We start from the raw sequence: 10,360 nt of genomic DNA on the forward strand, positions 1-10,360 counted from the left end.
ATTTACCCGTTTGAAACTTGCACCGATTTCGTGAACTCAACCCTTCAACGGACATTTTTGACAACATATAATGGTCATATATGGTTCCAAACGTCATTATATGACCTTAAGATGTATCACTTACGGTTTCAAGACTTTTCGCCAACGGGCTCCGTAACCTCAAAAATTCCTCAAAAAGCGTAGATTATAGCCTTCGGTTTTGGAATTTTTTGACCTTTTTTCGCCCAGAAATTAAAATTGCCGAGATTTTTACCATGGTACCAAATACCCTTTGGGAGTCAAATTGGGTGGGTGGAACCATCTAATTTGCCTTAAAACGGTCAATTTACCCGTTTGAAACTTGCACTGATTTTGTGAACTCAAGATTTTATTGGACATTTTTGACAACATATAATGGTCATATATGGTTCCAAACGTCATTATATGACTCTAAGATGTATCTCCTATGGTCTCAAGACTTTTCGCCTCCGGGCCCTGTAACCTCAAAAATTCCTCAAAAAGTGTGGATTATAGTCTTCGATTTTTGAATTTTTTGACCTTTTTCGCCAGAAATTAAAATTGCCGAAATGTGTATCAAGGTCCTAAATACCCTCCGGAGTCCAATTGGGTTGGTGGAACCATCTAATTTGCCTTAAAATGGTCAATTTACCCGTTCGAAACTTGTTGCGATTTCGTGAACTCAAGCCTACAACGGACTTTTTTGACAACATATAATGGTCATATATGGTTTCAAACGTCATTATATGACAACATATAATGGTTATATATAGTTTCAAGACTTTTTGCCGCCGTAACTTCAAAAATTCCTCAGAAAGCGTGGATTATAGTATTCGATTTTAGAATTTTTTTGGCCTTTTTTCGCCCAGAAATTAAAATTGCTGAGATGTTTACCATGTTCCCTAATATACTTCACGTCTTCAGGAGTCCAATTGGGTGGGTTGAACCATCCAATTTGCATTAAAACAGTCAATTTACCCATTCGAAACTTGCACCGATTTCGTGAACTTAAGCCTACAACAGACATTATTGACAACATATAATGGTCATATATGGTTCCAAACGTCATTTTATGGCCTAAGATGTATCCTCTAGGTTCTCAAGACTTTTCGTCACCGGGCCCCGTAACCTCAAAAATTCCTCAAAAAGCGTGGATTATAGCGTTCGATTTTGGAATTTTTTACCTTTTCTCACCCAGAAATTAAAATTGCCAAGATGTTTACTATGGTCCCTAATATCCTTCGGGAGTTCAATTGGGTGGGTGGAACTGTCCAATTTGCCTTTAAACGGTCAATTTACGCGTTCGAAACTTGCACCGATTTCGTGAAGTCAAGCCTACCACGGACATTTTTGACAGCATATAATGATTATATATGGTTCCAAACATCATTATATGACCCTAAGATGTATCCCCTAGGGTCTCAAGACTTTTCGGCACCGGGCCCCGTAACCTTAAAAAATTCTTAAAAAGCGTGGATAATAACCTTCAATTTTGGAATTTTTTGACCTTTTTCGCGTGGAAATAAAATCTGCCGAGGTGTTTACCAAGGTCCCTAATACCTTATGGGAGTCCAATTGGGTGGGTGGAACCGTCCAATTTGCCTTAAAACGGTCAATTTACTCGTTTTCGTACATTCCACTTGTATTGGCTATAAGCTTTCACGGGGCATGTATGTAGCCGGATTTTGGTCAAATATGTGTCGAAATAATATTATATGACCCCGAGATGCATCCTGTAATGTTCCTTGATATTCTGGCACCGGGTCTCGACACCTCCTAAATCGCTCCAATTTCGTGTATTATAGCCTTTATATTTTGCCTCCGTATATCATTGTTTCACCCGGCCTTGGGAGTCATAACTAGTGCTCGGAACTCAGTATGCCTTGTCCTTGGGTGCACATGTCTTGTGGACATGCCACACGGCCCCTTGTACCATCTAACATCCAACACTTAGGCTTTGTGACTTGTCTTCATCCCGTACTTAGCATTTTTTTAGCATACGAGATGCATCGCTAACCTCGTTTTCCAAAATATAGGTGTTTTTACAGATGGAGGGGAGGGACGAAACTCAGCGACATAGGGCTGAATCTCGGTGGATCGTGGCAACAAGGCCACTCTGCCACTTATAATACCCCGTCATGTATTTAAGTCTTTTGCAAAGGATTCAACTTGCCGCTCAGTAGAAATTGTACTTCAAGGCGGCTCTCACGACGCATCCACCGCGCGAGCTTAGCCGATGACATGTGCCCTTAGGGCCGAAACCCCTTCTATAGGACGACAATCGGGCAGCGGGCTCATGCGTCGTTTTTCGCCCGGATTCTGACTTAGAGGCATTCAATCATAATCTAGCACACGGTAGTTTCGTGCCATTGGCTTTTCAACCAATCGCGATGACCAATTGTGTGAATCAACGGTTCCTCTCATACTAGGTTGAATTACCATTGCAACACTTGTCTCACGACAGTCTAAACCCAACTCACGTTCCCTAATGGTGGGTGAACAATCCAACACTTGGTGAATTCTGTCTCACAATGATAGGAAGAGCAGACATCGAAGGATAAAAAAGCACCGTCGCCATGAACACTTGGTTGCCACAAGCCAGTTATCCCTCCATGTGCTAACTTTTCTGACACCTCTAGCTTTAAATTCAAAAGGTCTAAAGGATCTAAAAGGAAACATTTAAAAGGTTTATTCATAATCAAACAAAAAAACCGATCTAGTCCAAAACCTGTTTTTTAAATTTCTCGATCTAGAGACTCGACCGGTTTCTTCATTCCGGTTAATTTTTATGGTCCAAACCAATTTTTGAACACCCTTCAATGTATGAAGCGTGCTGGTCAGTAAGCTAGACATGATGAAAGAACGAAACCATAATCCCATTCCAAAGTATGCTCCCTTTAACACATTTGTAGAGTCAAGGCCTCCTTTACCCTTAAACTAGATTGTATAGTCTTTAAAAACTATGAGCAAAGGGGAAAATCACATGTACAAAGGTTGGAATCCATAATGAAAAAGAAACACAAAAAACAAATGCCAAACAAATTGCCAATACAATAGTAAAAAGACCGGTAAGGCGACCTCATTTCATAAGTCATGGAGAGTAATTTGATATTGGTATACATCTTAAAGCAAGGGGTAGGCTCCAGTTCACAGAGCTTAATAACTAAACCACCAATATTAGTCCAGCTGTTGGTTTTAGAATATACATGATATCGGGAACAGCTGGCCAGAGCAGATTCATTAGCATAAAGTTGGGACAGTTAATCTCTCCAGCGATGACCACAGCTTGGATTGCAGCAGACAAAGAACAGTGTCATACCTTCCTCTCCTCTAGATGTTGCCTGAACAGTAAGTTCCATTTGAATTGAATTAGAAAATTAACTTGGTCGTCAAAAAAAAAAAAAAAAAATAATAATAAATCTAAAAGATAAATAAATACATTAACTTAAATCAACCACTGGAAGGTTATTCATAGTAAATTGTAATCTTAGAAAAGCAAGCTGTAATAAATTATGTAAAACTGAAAAGGGTTCATTGAAATGTCATACATTTATTATCAACAAAAGATTAGATCTAATTCTGCATAAGCATGGAATAATCTGATATACCCCCCCTCCCTTTTCCATGGTGCCACAGCTCCACCCTGCCCTACCTGACATGGATATCTTAATTTTGCAGGGGCAGAATGATCTGATACATAAGCACTTACATGAATCTAGCAATATATCAGAGAATATTTGCATGATTCAGAATATTGTTGTCTTGATTTAGTAAAGATGCTATATGTATCACAAGAACGTAGTGGCAAAGAGAATTTAGTTGGTAGCAACAACCTAGAAACATCATGTCGTAGCAACTTTTGCAAAAGGGCAATCACAATAGGCTTAGTCATAGCAAATTATTAAATTGTTTAGCTCCCCTTTTCCTTTTCCCCATCTAGTACTTTTTTAGATTTTAGAGTGGTTAAATAAATAAATCACTGCATTGTGAGTTCCATAGTAAGGTGCTCAAGACAGCAGCCAAAGATATTGTAGGTGAAAGGAGTCCACCCACTAGCTCATGTGCTTGCAAGGATAGTAACCAAAAGTAAAAGTTCACCTGAAAAAATACAGCCTCTCCATGATTGCATTGAGTACAACGGACTGACTTCGTACGGGGAAGAGTTGGATCTGCAGCTACATCTTGTAAGACCTGAGTACGTTCACCAACAGCGTGATGTATCTCATTTCTGTAAACGCAGTTGTTATCAGCAACCTCCTACATGAAAGATAAAGATCATAGGTAAGTTAGCAAGCAGCCAAAGTAAAGAGTTTGCAAAGCAGCTATGTGAAAATGACAGATTCAGAAAGCAGTTTGAATGCTGCAAACTGTGCAAATAGACATTTCACCCTGCTATACCAGATTCAGTCATTGGGTAATACGGTAATTCACAGCGGAAAAACCAGTTACGCAAATTACTACATAACTTCTAGGGCGACTAGTACAAAAGGACAAAATGATGAGCACTTTACTGCTAACTCAAAAAACACGAAAAAAAATCAAAGGCTAAAAGAAGCACCAAAAGAGCTCCATCCCCACATTCCCCTCCCCCAGCAGAGAGGCTGACAATAAAGCAAACAGAACACTTTTCACCTTTTGAAAGATTTGCAGAAGTTTGCAACATGTACAATCAGGAATCTCAAGATACAATATAATCAGAACTTCTGACTAACCCAAATGTAATGAATGATCATAACCATAAAATTTTATACCAATTCATTGCAGAGGCTAGGCTGCTAGGTTCATAATGAATACAGAGACTTGGCTTCTATTAACAACATTAGGAGACTTTACTGATGTTTCATTGTAGATACGTAGTAACACAGACTTTGAAGTTCAAAAAATTATAAGTCACAGTTGAAGATATAATGATTCACATACACTAAGAGGAAATAGAAACACCGAAAATGAATAAGACCATGGTCACACAATCAATTCCATTTATATCCACAAGAGATGTATAGAACCAATACCACTGATATGCAACATTCCTTTGACAAGAAAATTAACCACATTACTCAGAGGGAAGGTGTTCCTTTCACACACCCCCCCCCCCCCCCCCCCCCTCTTTTCAATTCCTATAATATGCAAATTGGCCATCTTCATTCATACTACGAAGCACTAGTCCATATTTTTTCATGATAATATAAAATACAATCCTCGGCTCAATTTCTATGGTTAACAGGTTAAGTATTGCCACCATCGATGCAATTTAAAGTTATAGTACAGAAGCACAGCTTCCTACATCCAAACGACCAAATCCCTCACTCTTTTCGTAGTCGAAACCAACGTCATAATGCCAAACTATAAACCCAATTATTATGACGACCAAAAATCTTATTGCATAAAAACTTCAGCTTTTATCAATTAATGTAAAACCCAACAATATTTCAAAATTCAACTACTCCAAATTCCATATTATTAATCAAACCAATTAAGAATCAACAAGTTCCTGAACATAAAACCCTAATTAGTAAACTTAAAACTGTAATTAAGAAAGATAACAAACACAAAAAGGAGAGAGAATTGAAAACCTGGTGATCGCAATTTCGGCAAGCGTAAAGGAGAATCTTATGATCTTTGTCCTCCTTTGGGTATAGAATATTGTTGCTGTTCATTCACGCACAAAAATTAACAATAAAAAAATAAGAAAAAATAGAAATTTATCAATATTAAAGCAAGAAAACTGTTGAATTAATTGATTTTGCAGAAGAAGATGAGAAAGTTACTGACCATTCACGGCAAAACTTCATGGTACTCATCTTGGATAATGTATTAAGCTCGAATCAAATCGATGAAAAATTGGAGAAAGGGATTTGGGGAAATCAGATTATCGAAGAAGAAATATTGGATGCCCTAATATTGTGTTTTCTTACTCTTGTTCTTCAGTCTTCACTAGAATAAGAAGCTAGAAGCTGGGGTTTTAGAGTTTAGTAGCCCTGAAATTAGTTACGAGTTTTGTTGGGGGTTTAACAAAATAAAAACTTGGATGGCTTAAATTACTTAAATAATTACCGTATGACTTTAGCACTTTTCACGTACTTTTTTATACCTATATTTTGTAATTTGTATATCATGAAAAATATAGTCATGTAAAATTTTGTAAATTCATCACAATATATATTTTTAAAACATCAAATTTTATAATTTTGTTTATTGATTTAAAGATACTAATGGTTTAATTTGTATCTTGGCATACATGACTATAGTCTACTTAAAATAAATGGCGAAAGAACTTATACTCTGACATACTTGTTTTCTACCCTTGTGATGTACGATATTTTTTTTTTATGAATTACTGTATTAAATTTATAAATCGTACTTATTCAAATAGATGATGAAATTCGTTTTGTTGGCCTCAAAAATTATAATTACAAAGATTAAATTGTCGCAATTTAATCAATTTGATGTACTAACGTGTGAATAAAGGTGTCAAAATCTGACTCGATCGACCCGGTCTGAAAAACATTCGATTAAGATTTCGGCTCGTATGGACTCGATAATTTAACATGACTCAAGTTTGAAATTAGACTTAACCGACCTAATCGAACCCGACCAGGATATCCAAATTGACACCAATTGGGATAAAAGGTTTATCGAGCATAAAAGGCATTGAAATTGTGAAAAGAAAGAAAAAAAAAAAGGCAAGTGAAACCCTCATACACAAGAGATCTAGTCAGCCAGGATCATGTATTTCCAGTGGTTGAACTTACAACTTAACATTTCTAAGTTATGAAAACACCATAATTAAATCTACTGTAGGTTTCCAAAAATACAAATTAGGATGATTAGAATCATGAACAACTGGTCAGCAGATACATCAGCATAAAAAGGGGGCAATCAATCTCTCCATTTATGATTACAGGTTGGATTGCAGCAGACAAAGAACAATGTCATACCTTCCTCTCCTCTCAATGTTTCCTGGATAAGCCCCAAATGAGATGGATTAGAAACATATAGCGAAATTCACCATGGTATAGCTGAAGTATTATATTTAAATTGTATATAGCGAAAGTCAGTCCTAGGTTAAAAATTATGACACATGAGAAGTAAGATGCTATATGTATCATACAAATGGCGTCAAGAGAATTTAGTTGGTAACATCAAACTAGAGAGCAACATATCTAGCTAATCAGATTACAGGCTTCGTTGTGTCTTATTAGCCCATGCCCTTTTTTTAACATGTTTTCCCTTCCATAAATTCCCCCCAAGTTAGTGCAGCATGTAGAACTTTGCATGATAGTAAGGAATCGAACCACAATATGAGGTCAAAATAAAGCCCATGCCCTTTTTTTAACATGTTTTCCCTTCCATAAATTCCCCCCAAGTTAGTGCAGCATGTAGAACTTTGCATGATAGTAAGGAATCGAACCACAATATGAGGTCAAAATAATAAATTGATCACCACATCATAAGATCCAAGAATTGCCAAGATAACAAAGAACTAAAATGATCACTGCATCATAAGTTCCATAGTAATTAGTAAGGGTGGTCAAGGTAGCAAACAAACACGATGCTTGGTCATAACAGCTGACATATCACATATCCTTTCAAAGAGAATAAACAAAATTTGAGGTTCACCTGGTAAAAGACAGCCTCTCCGTGATTGCATTGAGTACAACGGACAGACTTGGTCCGGGGAAGAGTTGGATCTTTAGCTACATCTTGTAGGGCCTGAGTACTCTCTCCAGCAGAGTGGTGTATCTCCTTTCTGTATACACAAATGTTATCAGCAACACCCTACAGGGAAAACAAGGGTCATAAGTAAGTGAGCAAACTCCCAAAGAAAGGAGTTGTTTATAAATAAGAAAACATTAGCCATGCTTATGGCTTTTCATCCTCCTATCATCAAGTAATAGATAAATAAACAAAAAAACTACCACAAGAGCGCCCTCCCCCATAGAAAAAAGGTTGACAATCAATAATAACAGAGAGGGCCAGCCAGCTTCTGAATGAAGTGTGGATATACAACACTAATAAAGCATTTTTTAAAACTAAGCCAAATGCAATGAATGATCATGCAAGATAGAAACTCTTGTATCAATTCACTATGAAAGCTCCTAGGTTTATAGTGAATCCAAAGACCGTCTTTCTTGGGTTAACATTATGACACATTTTTTACCTTCCATCTTAAAGCAATAAAAGCACATACAGTAAATAATAATGAAACACCAAAATTACACAAGATCATGGAGACAGAAGAAAAATCAAAAGTAAATCTTGCACACTTTTAACCTTGAATTGGTTGAGATGGCTCACTTGAAGCATTATGAGCACATACAATACATGATTCATTTTTAAAATCAAAAGTAAATCTTGCACACTTTTAACCTTGAATTGGTTGAGATGGCTCACTTGAAGCATTATGAGCACATACAATACATGAAGCGCCAAAATTGCACAAGTCCAACATTGTGGTCACATCAGAAAAATCAATTCCATTTATATCCATGAGATGGCAATAACACCACCACACAACATTTCAACAAGAGAATTTATAGCAAGAAATCTATAGTGAAGGTATTCCCTCCAAAAGCCTTTTTCATGTCCTCTAACAATGCTAAAAACCAGGTTCAACAAGCAAAGACCAAACCTTTTGTTAAGAAAAAGAACACTATTGCAAGCCAAGCTAATAATAGTGGTAATAGCCTAGCATTAATAGATGGGCTGTTGTGTCAAATGTGTGTTTGATATAATAAGTGGATTTTATGAAGTCAACTCACTTACTAAATCCAAGCAGGTTTAAAACAAACCCAACAACTATATCCAAACAGGTGAAAACCTTATTCCAAACGCGCTAATTTCATGCCGGGTTGTAGGATCATGTCATTTATTGTCAATTAACATAAATTTACAAAGTTAAACAGGGTCATACTAGGGAGCATAAAGAATCCAATAGATTTCTATATTACATACGTTCTATGATAAACTAGAAACTATCCTCTTCTCCATATCCTTATTGAAGTAGTACTACGGCCATGGCTCATCGACGCCTTTTCAAGCAAGAGAAGTGGTATGAACTTCCAATTCATAAAACTAATCAATATTACTAATACATCAAAATTCAAAAATCTTCTTGCATGCAAAATTGAGCTTTTTATCAAGTTACTGCAATACTAATACCCAATTGCATTGCCAATTATACATTCATATGTACAACAAAATTAAAGCAAATAAATCCCATTTAGTAAACCTAAAAATTTAACCAACAAAGCTAACAATCACTTTATAAAGAAGATGGAGAAAGTTGGGCGCAACCTCATGGTGGCAGTAGCGGCAAGCGTCAAGCAGAATCTTGTGATCCTTGTCCTCTTTTATGTACAGAATATTGTTGCTGTTAAATTACAAACACAATTCAAAATTAAACATTAACCCACAAATTCCCACAAGAATTTAAGCAGAATTAGCAAGAACTTTGTTCAAATTGATGTTAAAGTGTTGTATTAGCAGCAAATATAAACAATGTAGGTAGAAAAATGATGAATTTTGGTTGATAAAGATATAATTTTGACAGAAGAAAATGAGAAAAATACTGACCATTTGCTGCAAAATTTCATGGTACTCATCTTTAAAATTGTGGTTGATTGGAAAAATTTGTAGCCCTAATTTTGAGTTTTCTCACTCTCTCTTCAGTCTTCACTACTACTCACCAAGTCACTAGCAACCCGAAGTGAGACAAGTGTGGGAAAGTGGGGTTTTAAATTTCTATTCGGAAATTAGAACTCAAATTAATTATTGAAGTGGGTATAGTGTGATACAATGTTTTTTTTAGGAGGCACACCCCATTGATATCCGTTATAAACAAATGTTGTTAATATCATCCACTTTTGTGAAAAGTAGTAATAAAATATTGGCACTATGATCTGGACTCCGTTTTCTAATTTTTAATAATAAATGCTACACAACGGTACCAACCTAACTTGGGAGTTAACGCCGTCTTCTGATTTTCTGAAATTGTGGTAGGATGGAGGAGAGAGAAACCATTAATCAAAGACTTGTAGAGAGAGATCGGGAAACCATAAACGAATTAAGAGAATCCATAACCGAGACAGAACCAAACATAAAGATGATCGGTGAAGAAGTCGGAGTTGCGTAATCCGGCACACCCGTCACCTTCGCAACCATTGAAAATCAGAAGACCTCTCATACGGGATTGTGTACAGTTCTGGAATGGGCGTATTCAAGTAAAATTATCGAATTCGAAGCTGATAGGTTCACATGTGAGGTATGGTTTCTAATTCATTGATCCAGTTGTTTATATGTTGTACTCTGGTTGTTTTTGTGTTTCATATTGGCTAAATTCAGCAAATTTGGGGTTTTTTCT

General features: G+C 36.5%; 2 protein-coding genes across 2 annotated transcripts; both read right to left on the reverse strand.

Annotated features, from left to right (window-relative positions):
• Window positions 1-3,051: 3,051 nt before the first annotated feature.
• LOC145606727 (DNA-directed RNA polymerases II, IV and V subunit 9A) lies at window positions 3,052-5,995 on the reverse strand. The gene is made up of 4 exons (XM_081662552.1): window positions 5,770-5,995; window positions 5,571-5,646; window positions 4,096-4,254; window positions 3,052-3,338 (listed from the first exon to the last, which is right to left on the reverse strand). The coding sequence occupies exons 1-4, from the start codon at window positions 5,796-5,798 to the stop codon at window positions 3,258-3,260; spliced, it is 345 nt and encodes a 114-aa protein (XP_081518678.1). The 5' UTR covers window positions 5,799-5,995; the 3' UTR covers window positions 3,052-3,257.
• A 659-nt stretch (window positions 5,996-6,654) lies between these two features.
• Window positions 6,655-9,785, reverse strand: LOC145606728 (DNA-directed RNA polymerases II, IV and V subunit 9B-like). Its single transcript, XM_081662553.1, has 4 exons — window positions 9,574-9,785; window positions 9,295-9,370; window positions 7,618-7,776; window positions 6,655-6,957 (listed from the first exon to the last, which is right to left on the reverse strand). Exons 1-4 carry the CDS (start codon window positions 9,600-9,602, stop codon window positions 6,877-6,879), a joined length of 345 nt encoding a protein of 114 aa, XP_081518679.1. The 5' UTR covers window positions 9,603-9,785; the 3' UTR covers window positions 6,655-6,876.
• Between the last annotated feature and the right edge of the window lie 575 nt (window positions 9,786-10,360).

The sequence above is a fragment of the Chenopodium album genome, chromosome 23 (genome assembly GCF_948465745.1).
Source record: "Chenopodium album chromosome 23, dcCheAlbu1.1, whole genome shotgun sequence".
Lineage (NCBI taxonomy): Eukaryota > Viridiplantae > Streptophyta > Magnoliopsida > Caryophyllales > Amaranthaceae > Chenopodium > Chenopodium album.

Bases quoted from the DNA above. Each gene is read 5' to 3' on its own strand.
- LOC145606727 (XM_081662552.1), bottom strand. From the start codon at position 5,798: ATGAGTACCATGAAGTTTTGCCGTGAATG. The intron at 5,647-5,769 runs GTCAGTAACTTT...GTGAATGAACAG, and splicing joins ATGAAGTTTTGCCGTGAATG to CAACAATATTCTATACCCAA. The intron at 4,255-5,570 runs GTTTTCAATTCT...TCTTTCATGTAG, and splicing joins GCCGAAATTGCGATCACCAG to GAGGTTGCTGATAACAACTG.
- LOC145606728 (XM_081662553.1), bottom strand. From the start codon at position 9,602: ATGAGTACCATGAAATTTTGCAGCAAATG. The intron at 9,371-9,573 runs GTCAGTATTTTT...GTAATTTAACAG, and splicing joins ATGAAATTTTGCAGCAAATG to CAACAATATTCTGTACATAA. The intron at 6,958-7,617 runs GTGAACCTCAAA...GGGCTTATCCAG, and splicing joins GAGAGGCTGTCTTTTACCAG to GAAACATTGAGAGGAGAGGA.